At 39.1% G+C, this 17689-nt stretch overlaps 1 protein-coding gene across 2 annotated transcripts in view; it reads right to left on the reverse strand.

Annotated features, from left to right (window-relative positions):
* rnf130 (ring finger protein 130) overlaps positions 1-17361 on the reverse strand; it is a 149566-nt gene extending 132205 nt beyond the window's left edge. For both annotated transcript variants that reach the window (XM_039776140.1, XM_039776138.1), the window contains exons 1-3: positions 17277-17361; positions 16101-16618; positions 473-667 (exon numbers count right to left, since the gene is read on the reverse strand). In XM_039776140.1, the coding sequence (XP_039632074.1) occupies positions 473-667; positions 16101-16371 (466 nt within the window). In that variant the 5' untranslated portion in view covers positions 16372-16618; positions 17277-17361. The remainder of the gene's footprint in view (positions 1-472; positions 668-16100; positions 16619-17276) is intronic.
* Between the last annotated feature and the right edge of the window lie 328 nt (positions 17362-17689).

Here is a 17689-nt window from a genome sequence, read left to right on the forward strand (position 1 = left end):
ACTGTGATTTTGAACTGAAGACAGGATTCCTGACCAATAAATCAGAGGGTGAGGCAGATCTTCAATTTTAGCAAAAAATGCATGCGTTTTGCAAATTTTGAGCATAGAAATGAATAATGTGACAGGAATTACATACTTTTTCATTCTTTGTTCCATGGAGGGTTTCTCACATTGTTTGCCACTGTATAGCACTGGTCACAATTTGGGTCCATTCTGCTAGAATCTTTGTTATACACTTTCATGAGATAAAAAATATTTTCTTAGCCACCACTTACAAGTACATGGGGCAAGTATTATATAAAAATATTTATTTTTGGTTGGAGTATTTCTTTAGCCAGAGTAAAAACAATGTATTAATGAGTAAAAATATACCTAACAATGTTCTTCCACAAGTACATAAATACAAAAATGCTGATAAAGCATTAAAGAAAGAAAGAAAGAAAGAAAGAATAATTTCCCAATGAAATCCTACCTGTGTGTGCCATTATGACAGCCTCCTCTTTGGATATATTGTTGTATATTACAACAGCACTAGCATTAAACATGGCCGCTCTCAAAATCTTTTCCTTAAATGTACAATTTCCTCGTTGTAACAGTGCAATCCAATGTTTGATATTTGGTGGAACAATAAAACGTGTCTGAGGACCACAGCCCAGCCGGTCTGCAACTATACAAAGAACAAACAAATTATTAGATAAATTCTTTACAGACAAAAAATGAAGACAAAAAGTAAATTAACAGAAAAGGACAACAGTAGGTTCACCACAGACTTTTATAATTATATTGGCTTACATTCAGTGCCTTGAAAAAACATTTTTTCATATATTGTACATGACTGTCACCACCTAGGATTTTGATCAATTTGACTGTGAATTATTTTTAAAATTAAAACCTTTTTTTTTCCCCCATACATCCACTCCAGAAAAGACAGAAAATAAACCACCATTTAAAAAAAAGGAAAATCCTAAAACTGAAATGTCAACAATTTGTAGATATTCAATGTAAACTACCCATTCAGTACTTGGCAAACCATCTCTCACAGCTATTACAGAAAGTAGTTTTATGGGAAGTCTCTATAAACTTTACACAACTGTGAAGGTGTGGGTTAGCTCCACCCTCCCAGTTATTCTAGGGGGTCTCTTGAACATGATGCTGCCGACAATGTACCCGAGGGATGAGCCAGCAGATGAGGACAAACATATCAAGGGGTAGGTGCGTAAGTGCTTTTATTAATATACTCAAAGCAAAGTGCTCAAAAAAGTAGTGCAAAATTACCACAATAAATAATCCATAAAAAGAATTGAATTGTGGAGGATGAAATCAAAATAAATAATCCCTTAAAATGAGGTTAAACTCTCACAGGCCGCAGTCTATCTTCTAAAAATCACCCAGCTCAGGTCTTGCAGCCAGACACGTCAAACCAACAGGTGCAGGTGATCTTCTTCCACATGTCGGGGTCTGATGTCCCATGGTTCCCAGCAGGGCACCCTAACCCAATCCCAGGCTCAGGTCCCTACTATCCACAGCTCCAGTAGGGATCACCCTCTGAGCCTTGCCAACTTCCACTGCCTTCCCGTACTTATGCAGCGAGTCTCAACATCCAGTACCACATCACTCTGGCTCCCAACAGCTCAGCCAGAGTGATTCCATCATTCATTCATTCATTCATTCATTAACCCTTGAGCGTTGGTTACCTGCTTCAGCATGGCTGCCTGCTTCCTCTGTCTTTGCTCGCTTGCGCCAGCTCTCTCCTGTCTTCCTGACTGTTTCTCTTTGTCCCCTCTTTTAACCGCCACTCTTTTCCTTTCATTTTTGTTTGAGATTATCCTTACGAGCCTGGTGCAGCTCCACCTTATATGCCTCATAGGGCACAGAGTCACAATCACACACCACAGAAAGCCGATATAGAAACAGAGAGACTGCACCCTCACATGCAGGTGTGTCTCGCCCCAATTACCTCACCAATCTCCCGCAGATGTGTGAGCATGCACACCCACAGAGATCAAGCTGGCCATTCAATTGTTTATTTATTTAAAAATGAGCTCCTGATTGTTAAGCCACAGACCCACTATTCCACAACAACGTGAGAAGTCTCCTTGCAAAATTGCTCAATTGGCATCAGGTTACTTGGGAAAAGGCAGCAGACAGAAGTTTTTTGGTTTTAACACAGTTATTCATAGAAGTTAAACGTTGACTTTGGACTACTCAAAGACATCAATCGGTTTTCACTTTATACTACTCTATTGTTTTAGTGTCCTTTAACTCAATGTTTTCTCAGTCTTTCTGATGTTGCAACCCACTGCAGGAGGTAGGTTCTCTTTGGTGAACTGAGCACGTCAGAGCTAGGAGCAGAAATATGTCACAGGCAAAACCAAACGCTGCAACAACCATGTTCAAAACCCACCAAAACCAATTATAAGGCAGAAGCCTGTGACTGGTAGAGAAAAGCTGCACTAGATCCTTGTCTTGTTAAAAGACAAATTTCCTCTCCAGTTTATGCTTTCTAGTTCAGGTCAAACATCATAGCCTGACGATTCCAAGAGGACATCACCTTCTGCACTTAAACCCTTTGGATTCCTAACTGGATAATCTCCAAGCTTCAGATGCACCAAGCTATCCTGTCCATGAATGACATGAAAAGGAGAGAAGCAAAGACATACTCTTTAAATGTGTCTGATGCTCAACATCAAGTATAAAAACACAGCTGCTATTACACAACTACCTGACCTAGATGGCATACAGCAGTAGCCTTGAAAACCCTTACTCTTGAAAGATATGCCACAGGATACTGATAGTTACACAGAGACAAGCTTTTTCCAGGGCCACAAGGAACAGGTGAACTGAACTGGTAAACTCCTGTGACTCCTCAAATATCTGCTCCACTTCCCTTGTTAAGTTGAAAACTGCCCTACTCCTACTGAATCAAATGTTTAACAAAGTCTCCAGCCCAGTACACAGGCTCTCCCAGGAAGGCTGAAATGTGTGATCTGTCAAAAACTGGAATGCACTCTCTTTCTTCTCTTGTTAAAAATGGGAACTATCAATTTAACCTGTTAAGTTCCAAAGCATAATCCTTGCTTTCCACACATTAATAGAGGTGGTCTGTTTTTCTTCTCTGTGAGAGATGGCTTCAACCTCAAATAATGCTTTTGGCACTTCCTCCTTCAAGAAAGGAATATTCACCAGATTTAGGAGCTCCTCAAAATGCTCCTTATAATGCTGTAGCTGAAGCCATTTTTGGGTAGCATCACACTGGCATAGTCCTTTAATTCTAATGTTCACACATAGGTCTTGGATTGCTGTCATGTTCACTGACCTTTTACCACATACAGATGTCTTTCTGGAGGTAAGAGTTGAACTCATACCAAGTAGAGTATTCTCCTAATTATTCCCAGTATAACCCCTTATTATGCATTTAGGGTTTCCAGTTATGACCTGTTGGCACTCAATCAATTTGAGCCAGTTCGTCATAAAGTAGTGATTAGCTGGCAGCTTAGCACTACTATCTTGAAAATCCAACTCATAAATTTTGTTTGATGTAACCTAATGACTCAGCTGATGGGTACAGCATAGAAAGAGAGGATAACTCTGCAGAGGTGTTTTAAAATTCAGGATTTTATAATAAGTTATATGTAAAGAACAGCCAATCTCATAGGGCTGATGTTCCAAATTCACAGACAGGCTTTCATCATGGTTATTATATATGCTAAATCTCCATGGAGTATGGGAGATAGTGAATGAGAGAAGCATGCTTCTAATGTCCAGTTCTCGGTTGTGAATAATTTATGGGACACAGTGTTTTCTGCATTGTAAAGAGCACACACAACCACTTTGTCTACAAAAGTCCAAAAGTCATTTCTGACTACAACCTAACTGGAAATAGCAAGCTAGATTTTCAGCTATTGTACCTTCTTGGTAAAATGTTTTTCTATGCAGTTAGTAACTGTGCCTCTAGTAGGTATGTAGTATCCTGGCTGAAGACAATTGATTAGCTGTTTAAGCCTTTGATGCCAACCTTGTTAATTGGTAACATTCTATTATTTCAAATGCCCTATGTACGATTTTCTCTGAATACTAGTTACTAATTTTTTCTTTGTTAATGCAGCCTATACTTCGTTGCTGCTGGAGTATGTGAATTTCCCCTTAGGATTAATAAAGTATCTATCTATCTTGAAAGAGGTATGGTTATTTCCATCCATCCATTATCCAACCCGCTATATCCTAACACAGGGTCATGGGGGAGCTGGAGCTAATCCCAGCAAACACAGGGCGCAAGGCAAGAACAAATCCCGGGCAGGGCGCCAGCCCACCACTGGACACACACATACACACACACACACTAGGAACAATTTAGGATCGCCAATGCACCTAACCTGCATGTCTTTGGACTGTGGGAGGAAATCAGAGCACCCGGAGCACCTGCGAGGAAACCCATACAGACACAGGGAGAGCATACAAACTCCACGCAGGGAAGGCCCAGGAAGCAAACCAAGGTCTCCTAACTGCAAGGCAACAGCTCTACCACAGTGCCACCATGCCGCGGCATGATTTTCTTCTATGTAGAAATGCATTATAGGTATGCAGCACTTGCACTTCCATACAATATTACAGTTTGCTGGAAAATTCAATCCTTTTCACTCAAAAGACTCCTAAACTGACTGAAATTTAATAAGCTTCACATGTGCTAAAAGCTTCTATTCTGCTTTTGGATGTAAAATGATCAGACATGCAGTTTAAATGCTGAAATGCTGCTCTCATGTGTCTTTAATTTAAAAGAGTGATTCAATACAAACATCCCATGCTTTGCAATGAAGCAATGCATTTAAACTTCAACATAATTTAAGTTAGTTATGGAGCTAAAGCCAATACAAACACATGTGACTTGAATGTGACATGCACCTAAACACTTCTGAATTGGAATTTTCTGGAAAGCTACCCAATCTACATTGATTGTTATGCAATCTTTGTCACATCTCTGAGTAGAAATTCAACTTGGATGATAGTACCAACTCAGCATGCCAAAGGAAAGAAAGCAAGGTAGCAGACATAATAAGCAATTGGGGTGTCCTGGGTAGGACATTAAACTGCATTGAGCCCTGCAAGTAGTCCAGCAATTTGCAGGGAAATCATGGGGTTGGTGGCAGGATTGGCACTCCAGCCACTGTAAAAACAAAAAAACGTCACGCAATTCTGAGACAACAAACAGAACTCCTTTCTGCTCTCCTTGGGAGTAGCTCTATTTCAGCTGCCCATAGGAAGGCTGCTCTCATTATGAAGGGGATGGGGGGGAAGCCCACAGGAGCCACATTCCCGGAAGAGTCAAAACCATTGGAGAGCTAATGGGTTTAGGCCTGTTGAGGATCGAACTGGTATGGTGGTAAGTCGTCGCCCGCTGCACGGTAGTACTTGGGTACCCAATTTGGGGCAGCTCATCCGGGTAGGTGCATGGAACGTCTGGTCTCTCCGGCATGATGATCATCTTCTTATGCTGACGGAGGAACTTCGTAAACTCTGCATTTCAGTGGCGGCACTGTCTGAGGTCCGCAGACCTTGGATTGGCCAGATCTCTGTAGACCTTTTATTGGTCTGGTTGCTCTGCTGGCTGTCATACTCAGGGAGTAGCAGTTGCTGTGATGGATTGGCTCCTTCCAATGGTGTCCGATGTCACCCCTTTCAATAAGCATATTAAGAGACTCAAATTAAGGCACTCTCTGGGTGCCCTGTCGGTTGTCTCAGTGTGTGCTCTGACAGCAGTGAGTGATGTCTCATTGAGGGAGACAATTTATTCGCAACTTTGCTCAGTGGTTGATGGTTGCCTGTGAGGTGACACTCTGGTCATGGGTAATTTCAATGCGACCACTGGCACTGACAGGGCTATGAGGATGGGTGCCCATGGGTCTTGCGACCCTGGTGAAAGTGGCTCCAGGTTCCCCGAGGATCGCTAGATCCTTGTTCCAGTGCTAAGAGCTGCATCGTTGGACTTGGTACACCAATTCTGGTGGTGCATTGAAGGAGGCTCTTACAAAACTGCAAGGTCTCCCAGTTTGTGAATTCTGACCACAGATTTGTAGTTGCTACTCTGAAGATCCAGGTTTGGTCCAGTAGGCTATCGCCTACTAGGAAAATGAGGCTGGACATGACCAGACTCCAACATCAGGGTGTTTCTAGGGTGGCTGCACGCAATTTGTACAAGGAACTTACAAACTTGGGTGTGACTGCTGATCCTAATGTGATGTGGGAGACCTTCCATGACAAGACCCTGAAGGTTGACGAGTGTTGTGTTGGTGTTCCCAGTGTTCCCAGAATGAGGTGTTTCATCTCGCATGGCACCCTGGATATCATCGAGAGGAGTCGCAACGCATGGTTTGATGGCAACTCTGGTCTGTACCGGGAAATGAGAAGGACGGCTGCGAGGGCCCCAAGGGCAGATAAGGAGATGTTTGTTAGTGGAATCTGTGAACAAGTGACACACCACCTATGGTCTAGTGACCCATGTCCTGCTTACAGAGGAATTGAAGCATTACGTACATCTCAATCTGTTACTCAGAGAGTCGCAGTCAGGGTGTTTGAATGGAACGGTCTTTATGGACGACACTGCAGTTGTGACCTGCAGGGCTGGCTACTTTGAGCAGCTGTTCAAAGCGGATCCACCAGCTAGGACATTGGATATCTCTGGGTCCACGGTTCTTGAGGCTAATCCTCCAATTAGCTGTGAACCACCCAATCTCACCGAGACTGCACAGGTGGTGAACCAGCTGAGGATAGGGAAGGCTGCAGGGATCTGTGGTATCCGGGGTGAACTTCTCCAGGCAGTGGTAAGACTGTCCTCCTGGCATTGCAAGAAATCTTTGCTTCCATTTGGGAGACAGGCGTCATCCCAACTGACTGGAAAATGGGATATGTCATCTCTATTTGGAAAGGGAAAAGTGATTGCCTGGATTGCGGCAACTACAGGGGGATACCACTGCTGTCAGTGTCAGGAAAGGTCCTAGCTAGGGTCATCCTCAATAGGATCCGTGATGACTTGGCTCACCTACCAGTGACCGGAACAGTCTGGTTTTGCGTCTAAGAAGACTACCATCGACTGCATCCTGGCACCGAGGTTTGTCATGGGAAGCAAACGCAAATATTGGAGTTTCTTTGCAGCCTTTGTCAATTTTCATTAAGTGTTCGACTCAGGTGACTGAGGTGCCCTGTGGGACATCCCGAGACTTTGTGGGATCCCCTCAAAGTTGATGGATACTATGGCTGGCCTGTATACTGGTACTGTGAGCGCTGTGCAAAGTGGGAGGCAGAAAGTTTTTTTTCCAGTTGATTCTGAGGTTCGTCAGGGGTGTGTTCTTGCTCCTAACTCTATTCAATGCTTGCATGGACTGGGTGTTGGGCAAGAGAGATTCTCTGATTTTAACTTTGCCGATGTTGCTGTGATGTTCGCAGAGTCAATGAAGGCTCTGATCAGGGCTCTTGAGAGACTGAGCAAGGAGTCTGAGAGTCTGGGCTTGCCAGTCTCCTGGATAAAAATCAAGATCCAGGCCTTTAATGACCTCTAAGGGACGGCCATCGGCAGTGTGTCTGTCTGCCGATAGAGTGTCGACCTTGTCAAGAAGTTTACTTACCTCAGCAGCAACATTCATGTCTCTGAAGTCTCATTCATGTCTTCCTATGAAGTCAGCAGACAAATTGGGAGATCATGGGGGGCGGGGAATGGGTTCATGAGATCACTGGAAAGGGGTGTGTGCAAAAGGACCCCTTTAGAGTCCTGGTGCTTCCTGTTGCAACATAGTTGCAGGACATGGACACTATCCAGTGACTTGAGATGAAGACTGGAATCTTTCAGAACTGTGTCTCTTCACTGGTTTGACTTTGTGCCAAATGAGTGGTGCTCATGGCGTCCTGAATGAAGCACATTACCTGTATTGTGAGGGAGCGTCAGTTATATCACTACGATCATGTGGCGTGATTCAATGAAGGTGATCCAGTTCACTTGATCCTCAGTGCTGAGGAACCAAGGAGCTGGAACACGCCAAGAGGACACCTATGTAACACCTAGCTGCGCAGATATATGGCCATTTCCAGAGGGTAGGACTAGACTGTGTGTCTGCCTGGGAGGCTGCCAAACGGGATATTCAACTGTTTTGTAGTGTGGTGGGTGCGGCAACGTGCTGTACCACTGCATGCTCCCCAACCTGAACCTGAACCTGAACCTGAACCTGTGCCCATCCCCAACCATTACATCGCAATTACCGTGGGTTTTTAAATGGAAATTGTGCAACTAGAGCATGTATTTTTCAGGAACGGTCTTGTAGACATAAATTGACATACGTAAGGGAACATCCACCTCTACATTCTGAAATTGAAAAAAAAAACCCACTTTTTTGCATCAAAACTCACAAAATATCACCCCCTCCCCCAATCCTCACTTCTCTCTTATGTTACTATACACTCACCGGCCACTTTACTAGGTACAACTGCTTGTTACCACAAATATCTAATCAGCCAATCAATACATTTAGACATTGTCAAGACCACCTGCTGAAGTTTAAACCAACCATCAGAATGTAAAGGTGATTTAAGTGGCTTTGAACATGGCATGCTTGTTGGTGCCAGAAAAGTTGATCTAAGTATTTTGGAAACTTATGGTCTACTAGAATTGTCATGCAGAACTTTCTCTAGGGTTTACACAGAATGGCCTTAAAAAGGGAAAATATCCAGTGAGCATTACTTGTCATTACTTACAAAAATGCCTTGTTGGTACCAGGGGTCAGAGGAGAATGGCCAGACTGATTTTAACTAATAGCAAGGAAATAGCAACGCAAATAACCACTCGTTACAACTGTAGCATGCACAAGATCTCTGAATGTACAAGTTGAACCTTGTAGCAGATGGGTTACAGCAGCAGAAGACCAGACCAGGTGCCACTCCTGTCAGTTAAGAACAGGCAACTGAGGCTACAGTTTGCAGGCTCACCAAAATTGGACAACAGAAGACTAGAAAAATGTTGGTCTGATGAGCCCTGATTTCTGCCGTGACATTCAGAAGGTAGGGTTAGAATTCTGCGTGAAAGCATGGTTCCAATCTACCTTGTATCAATACTTGAGGCAGGTGGCGGTAGCGTAATGGTGTGGTGGATATTTTCTTCATACAATTTGGGCCTCTTAGTACCAACTGATCTTCATTTAAATGCCACAGTCTACCGGAGTATTGTTGCTGATCATGTCCATCCCTTTATGACCACAGTGTACAAATTCCAGCAGGATAACACATCAAAAGGCTCAGATTATCTCAAATTCGTTTCTAGAACATGAAATTGAGTTCACCAACTTAAATGGCCTCAACAGTCACCACATCTCATTCCAAAAGAGCACCTTTGGGATATGGTGGAATGGCAGATTCACATCATTGATGTCCAGCTGACAAATCTGTAGCAACTGTGTTATACTATGATGTCAACATGGACCATAAATCCCTGAGGAATGTTTCCAGCACCTTGTTGAATCTAGGTCACAAAGAGTTACGGTAGTTCAGAAGGCCATAGGGGATCCAACCTTGTACTAACAAGGCGTACCTAACAAAGTGGCTTGTGAGTGTACATATAGATGACACAGAGGTAAATGTATACAAAGTATCCGTTGTCATCATCCTTGAAAACACATCTGTGCATGCAAAAATAAACAAGAAATGTGATTTTATTCCAGAACATTGGTGCCTTAAATGTGAAGTTTTTGTGTAAGCACTTATATATGACTAGTATGTAACAAGGGAGTCTGATCCTTGAGAGATATACTGTATATATTGTGACACAGACTTTTAACCGGCTTTGTCTCTAAGACACGTATTTAACTGCAGCATGCCAACAATTAATACTAACAATGAGTGCCAGTTTTAGACTTTCTGGAATGGATTGTACATAATATGGCAAAATAAACTGCACAGTACTATCAGCCATTTATATGAATAGTTCTATGGTTTCTCTTTGTGTTATTTTTCTCTATACTTTATATGTTTTGACAATTTTAAATTATTAAATAAACTTTCCAGTAAATACAACTCAAAGGGTGGGTAAGAATGGCAGTTAGTAGGATTTATTAGTTTACTATAATTGCACACATTCTTCCTCTGTGTACTTATTGGTACACATTTGTTCCATGTGAATCTCTTATCCCACCTTTTTTCCAATTGATGCCTCAAATTACATAAGGGTAATTTTTTGCAAAAGCACTTGTATACTTTTGACATTTGAGATAATGGAGGAAGGTAGGGAAAGTAAAAAGATATTGTGCTGGGCAAAGTGTTTGACCTGCATTTAAAGGAAAAGGCTTTCAGAAACTTCATATTTAGTTGTTTCTGTGATGCAAATACACAGGTGACAAATAATACCATGCATAGTCTAATCATTGGAACTGTGCATTTTAAATAGACAGGAAATACATGGCCAGCTTGAATAGATGTGATTTTCAGTAATGCACCTTATGCCACATTCTTAGCAAGTCCTAAACTACCAGATTTTAGCCTCATTTAAAACAATCTGTATACAATGCCATATCCAGTAGAGCATATAAGAGAAAAGGAAATGCAAGATGTTCTTCCATCGGTATAGTAATTTAAACCATGTGGATATTTTGGGCTCAGATATTCATTTTTGCAATGTGATATACAGTGTAAGTAATCCTACTAAACTCTCCAGAGATACACAAACAGATTAAACATATATTAAAATAAACAAACTGCATTTCTCAGATTTGGGAGTGATTTTCTGTTTCTAGGATAAGACACAGAATTTATTGGCATTTTACTTTTATTTAAAATGATTATTGAGTTTTGAGTAGGAATTTTATATTCAAATTCAATTTCAAGAAACTTAAAATTAAAAATAATAGAATTATGTTTTGAAAAAATAAAATCTGACAAATAACTGTCTAAATCTGCAGCTTTTTCACTTTTGAGATTATTCTAGAAACACTTAATAGTTAATGTAGCTCTTATTGTGGCATTTCTATAGTATACAAAAATAAGTAGGCTCCTTATTTCAGCCTCGATTTTACTGCACTGAGAAGAGAATAGAGTCTCATAATATTCCCTGAATGTCAGTTATCTCATTTTGTTGAATGCATTTCTTTAATATCGTAGCATACACTATACAAATGCATCTTTTAAAATGACCTTTGAAAAACCTTTAATGAAGATATTACATTAAGCACTACATGTATTATTGACTAAGACTTTCATTATTCCCTGTTCTATGCCATTATCGAAAAAGTTGAGAAATAAAACACACAATTTGTATATGCTTGAAACCACAATGATGTGACCACACAACTCTCAGTGGAGGGAGTGGCGAGATTATTTGATTCTTAATACAGTGCCTTACACCACTGTGATAAAGGAACTGAAGGTCCGATTTTATTCTTGGATCATTATGAACATGGCTACAGATGTCCATCCAAACATCTATTCTGCGACTAGCATATCCAGTTCAAGGTTGTTAATAACCAGTTCCTAACCTTCACTGGGTGTAAAACAGGATTCAACCCTGGATGGGACCTTGTACACATCCATTTACACATCTTACCAAAATAAAATGTATTTACTTTATTTTTCACAATATTCAAGGCAAATCTTTCCAATAGTACAGGCAAATCTTTCTAATAGTACAATGTGTCATGTGTTAATGGAAGCATGTAATCTCAGAAATATGCAATTAGAAGCAGACTTTTTTGGAAAATCATGTGAATACTATAACAAGGAGTGGGGAAGGGAATGTACCCTGAAATTGGAATTTCAAGATCACAAATAAACACATACAAGTATGAAAGGGTGGGGGTTTGGGTGTGTGCGTTGTTTGAGGGTATGGTCTGAGCATGGGGTACCAGTACATACCCATATTAACCAGTAACAAAATAACCACAATGTTATAGTACTGTTTTACAAATTTGGTACATCCAGTGCTTTTTAGTACCGGAATACCGTGCAACACTAATTAGCATAACAACTGTAATTTGATTAAAACACGTGACATACGTTTGAATAGTATGGAAGCAAATGTGATGCCTTCTCCAGTAAAGACTATTCTGCACTTCCAGTTCAGTTCAGCGACTTCTGCATTTGTGCACAGGCATATGAAAAGGTTAATTCTGATCACTTATCAGCTTGAAAACATTAGAATAAAGTCTGTTTAATATAAACTATGAAATAATGGTCTTAGATTAGCATATTAAATTTCACAAATGTAGTGTTACAGGAGGAAGTCTTAAAAAAATTAGGAAAAGATATGGAAAATTAAAGCATCAGGTGTGTAACATTTGAAATTCGAATTAATTTTACTTGACCATTAATATTGTTCTTCATTAAGTGCTGTTAACCAATTAAATGTCTTATTCATGTACTGGTGAGAAAATGTCAGTGAATAAATTTGATTAACCCACATGTTAAGATAAAATCAATATAGGATTTATAATGGATAATATAATCATCTTGGACTATGAGAAATCCCACACAATCAGATAAAATCCAACCCCAAAAAACACCAACCCAGTAAACTCCCCTCAGTTTTTAGAATGGGGAAAAATCTCTTTCTCTAACTCACATAAAATTCAAAGCTCTGCGATTTGTTTATAAAACTTGGCCAAAAATCAGAAATTCTATTTCTATGTGACAATGCCACAGGCAGTAACACAGTAACAAGATACTATCAACTTTTAACTCACAATGACTAAATAGTTTTGCTTACCAACAGGAATGTTAGGTATTTTTTTACACTAATCTAATCAAAGGCTTGCATTTTTATGTAAGAATTATAGGACAATTAAGCACTAAGCAAAATACAAGAAGTTAACATGTTTTAATCAAGCAGAATATACTATTTGAGTACTTTATTCACAGGTTTTTGAAATCACTCCTGTCTGATTTATAAAGCTGCAAAGATCATTACCACAATTAGAATGTAGGAGCATATAACTCCTATTGTAAAGTCTCAATCATAAATAGCTGTCCTAAAAATTAGGAATCAATTTCACTTATATGTTGATAGCTGCAAGACATTGTTGGTTATTTTAGAATTAAGCAGAAAACAAAGAACAGATTGGAAGGAGTCAAAAATCTTATCTGAGGTCAAGTGGTAATGTAGCTACACTGCATAAACACAACTGAAAAATCTAAAATGAAAAAGAAATCTGGTGAAATTATTTGTATCAAAGGGAATAAAGGTTTATTGTTTTTTTTTTTCAAACAAATTAAACATTTGTTTTATTTATATATTACTGGTTACATAGTTTTATCAAATGTAAACTAAATGCCTTGATGCAAGTTTTCTTAGGTGTTAAATGTTTACCTTAACAAGAATTCAAAACATCACAGGAATTTATCACGTGTATATGGTTTTCTCATTAAAAAAAAAAAATGACAAGTCCCAAACCTGGGACAAACTAAATAAAGCAATCCCTAAAATGTCAATTTAAGATTTAGCAGCTGTGACCCATTCAGCTTCTGATGCTGTATCTCCTATGTTAGCAGCATTGGGTGCTTAGCAGAAATTGAGCCCATGAAGGACACCAATTCATGACAGAGTCCACGCATGCACACACGCTCACAAAAGGCTAATTTAGACTCGCCAATTAACTTAAAAGTAATGTCGTTCAGATGTGAAAGGAAAACTCACATGTATCTGATTTCACACATATGATCAATAATTTCTGGTGTTTTTTTTTTTTTCTTTTGACTGGATTTAGAAACTGATGTTGTGTGCATTGTATTTCACGCTAATGTAGCATGTGTTTTTGTATGACGCAAAAACTTCATTGATGCTTACAATATAATAACAGTAAATTTTCCATTCACTCATTCATGTTCCAAACCTAAAACGTATATTTTTAAATTGAATATTCAGTTATGTTGATTCTTAAAAAATACTGTTGAAATAAGTACATGAGCCATATCAATAAAAGAAACAGAAAATAAATGTTGACATGCATACTTTGTCATTCTACAAGTATAGTTTTTAGAATATGCAACAGAAATACCTTACATTGTTCAATTAATAACCAATATACAGTTTATATTTTCCCTATATTCTGGTTCTAGGTTATGTACAATTTACTGCTACAAGCATGCGGAGACTATTACTGCACATGCTGCAATAGGGCAGGAATATACACATATGCATGTCAGTAGTTGCAAGCATTCAAGTAAGCTTTTTTTTTTATCAAAACGATGTGTTTTCTGAAAACATACTGAACCCATGTCCGCATCATGGGGCCTAAATCGGAAATCAACCCTGAAAGGTGCATTAAACTCAAAGCAAACACACAGATTCTGACCAAAAAAGAAATGTACCATGGCCACAATTCAAATTATTTTCTGTATTACATAAAGCTAATCTGACACTTTTTATAAACATTTGTTTCCAGATTGACTACAACACCCTACAACAGAACTATCAACTATATAAAATAATGCAACCATATTTTTACAAAGCACTACTTTTTTGATAAATAATAAAGTTAAAAAAAAAACAACTGGTGGGAATAAAATTCCTTAGAATAGCACGACAGTAAAATGTCAGTGTCAACCTGGTATTCAGTCAGATTATTTTAAGGATGATCACAGGAAGCCACGGCAATGAAAGTTTCATTCTTATCAACTTCAGGGGTGGATGGTTGGATATGGACAGAGTATAACCTACTTGAAAGATACAGTAATCGTCTTTAATAGCTGAAGAATCTGTACAGTATTAATTATGGAAAAGCTAAACAATGCTAGTACAATAACAATTCTAACATTCCACTGGAAAAAATGTACAGGCAAATACTGGAATTAGAGATGTGTCAGCTAACTTCTCATACATGGCCAGTACTGAATGATCAAGAAGTTAACTTTGTCATTTGCTCACAAATGTCACAGCAGAGGAAGGTGAAATTGTATGCATCTGTTCAGGAAACCATGAAAGAACAAATGCCTTCTTCGGAAACTGTTGCACATTACAAGCTCAAATGTGACCTACTTCTGATGCAAACTGCTTTGTGTCCACAATAAAATAAAATCATAGACAGAGACATTACAATTACAATGCATCTCGCTGTATCTGGTTACATCCCTAGTATTAATCCTCATCTTGCTCACAGTTATGCTTATTTGATAACAACAATATTGCCATTACTGATTTTGGTTGACGATTTTTAAAATAATCTCCAAGTCATTTTATATTTATTACTTTGTGTTTTCCAGACTTAATAGTGTTGTACAAAAATGAGCATTTAAATTAAAAATGACTTTTCTTAACTATTCAGTACCTTTCAGAGCAGCGGAATGCTTATGCAACAGAATGCACATTAAAAGCAATCAAGGGACAGCAACATCTGTGATTCTTTACACAAATTAGTTTACTGAGTTATGAACTGTCTGCCTATAAGAAACAGATTGTGACATGCCCGTACAACTAAAATATCTTGCTAGCTGAAGGCTGCTCAATGACTTTTTCTTGATTGCTGCTAATGAAACTACCTAATGCGTAACTCAATACATGCAAGCCATTTTGTCTTTGCAATATTTTGTCCTTTCAATAGCAAGTTTGGCTTGAATATAGCTTTATATTAGTGTTTATAACGGATACTGCTATACAGAAAATGATTGTCAGGCCAAAACATACACAGAGTAAGCATCAGATCAATGTTAACCATTTTATTACATTTGTTGTTTATAATTATACCTTTATATTCTAAAACTGACACAAAACTAAATACTGAAGATGCTTGAAGTGTTATAATGACTTCAGGTCACCACACCCAGAAAACAATGTTATTACACTCAGAAATGTACTTCTGTAACGCTTGAGAAATCAAAACTAGCTATTCGAAACTAAACATGAAGGATCAAATGAATTGCATAATATTCCACAGCACATGACTAGTTGAACTTAAGCACGAATTACGCCTGCAAAACCAAAACATGTTGCGATAAACTAAACGTGAAATATTAAAGAAATTGCCAAACAGTAAATTAGACATAGCTTCAAAGTGAGTGCCGTGTGCATTTTAGGATTCTTGACAGTTACCTGCTCTAAAGCCAGGTGACAACTACAAACAATTAAAAAAAATAAAGAGATTTACCTCCGTGAATAGGAACCGGTGCAATGACTACCCCTTTGGCTTCAGCTTTGGGAGACTCTTGACCATATCGGCCATCTTCTATCTTGAGTACTTTGTGGTTGTTACCGCTGGAGTCCAAAATATTGACCTTAAGTAAAGCGTTATACTGTTCCTCCTTGGGAGCAGTGCTGTTGTCTGCCCAGATAGGAAGTAGACAACGGGGCAACACAAGCAGCACCATAACGGCAGAGAGGCAGTCGCGTGGTGGGGCTGCGTACAACTTCTTCGGCATCTTTGGTTTGTCCTCCTTAGCCCCACGGATAATAAATCCGTCGCTTTACTGATAATGTGCAAGTCTGAACTGCAATTTTCTTTTATATAGCTGTATTATTTTTTCCTTCGTGCACAGAGAAAACAACGTTCAAGGGAAGCTTTCTTGACCGATTCCTTCCGTGAAGGTCCTGGCAGATAAATATTACAATTCAGCTTCGGATCTCCACATCCTTCCTTGCATATCGCTTTGCTTGGTTCATTTTTTGCTTTTTGAGAGTGAACAGAAAAAAAATAAAACAATAACATCAGGTAATGGTGAAAATTAACACGCAGAACAAATACAGAAAACACTGGGCGCCCCGTTACATTCATCTTTGTTTGTATGCATTTGTCGACGTACGCAGTTTGTATTAAATATTAATGCCAGCCACGTATTCTTTTACTATTAAACAGCCACATTGTTACATCTAAAACAAATGACAATGGTCTGACACATTGTTACTCCTGTGCTCAACGCTCTTTACATTCGATTAACATAAACTTACCTACAAAAGGATCCAATAAGTTTATAATCAAGAAGGACAAACTGCAACATTTTATTACAGCAAAAAGGAATCGGAACACGCGAACATGTTTGCATTAGTTTAGTGATACTTAGTTACATGGGTAACGATCAGAAAACCAGACGACATTAAGTCGCAGCTTGTGATTTACATTAGATGTAGGCACTGTACCACTGGCCTCAGTCCAAAATGCATTTCCTTTTCTGTTTATACATATCCGTGAAACCACTGCTAAACGAGACAGTGCGTCTATTTAAAACACTCGAACACTAGTACGCATTACAAAACTTCTCATTTTTCTTTACAGTTCTGTTGTTTTTTTTTAAGAAATGTATCATTTTATGTATTTTTTTTTCATTACCTCTTTCCTTTCTGCTTCATGGCACAACGACCCGCGCAAGCGCGAGGACTACTTGACAGCGTACGCGCACACGACCCTGTTCCCACTCGCGCATGCGCTAAAATGACTTGAAAGTATGGTGCGCGCGCACCTACTTATATCTTGGCCACTGGTGCCTGTAACTCAATTACGATGAAGCTGAGTGTGACAACAACGCATCCGTAATTTTGTTACAGGCTACTGTTACATATTAGCTTTTGCTGTAAAGATTCAACAGGTCAACAGCAGAATTATGATGATGATGCTTTCAAGGCAAATCATTACCATATAAGTATTATTTTTGTCTTTATATTGGACTAAATTATAATATTTATCGGTCAACTCTTTTAAAAGGCTTTGTACAACCATCAGTTTACTTTTTCTCACAGAACATG

This window comes from Polypterus senegalus, chromosome 13, assembly GCF_016835505.1.
Source record: "Polypterus senegalus isolate Bchr_013 chromosome 13, ASM1683550v1, whole genome shotgun sequence".
Classification (NCBI taxonomy): domain Eukaryota; kingdom Metazoa; phylum Chordata; class Cladistia; order Polypteriformes; family Polypteridae; genus Polypterus; species Polypterus senegalus.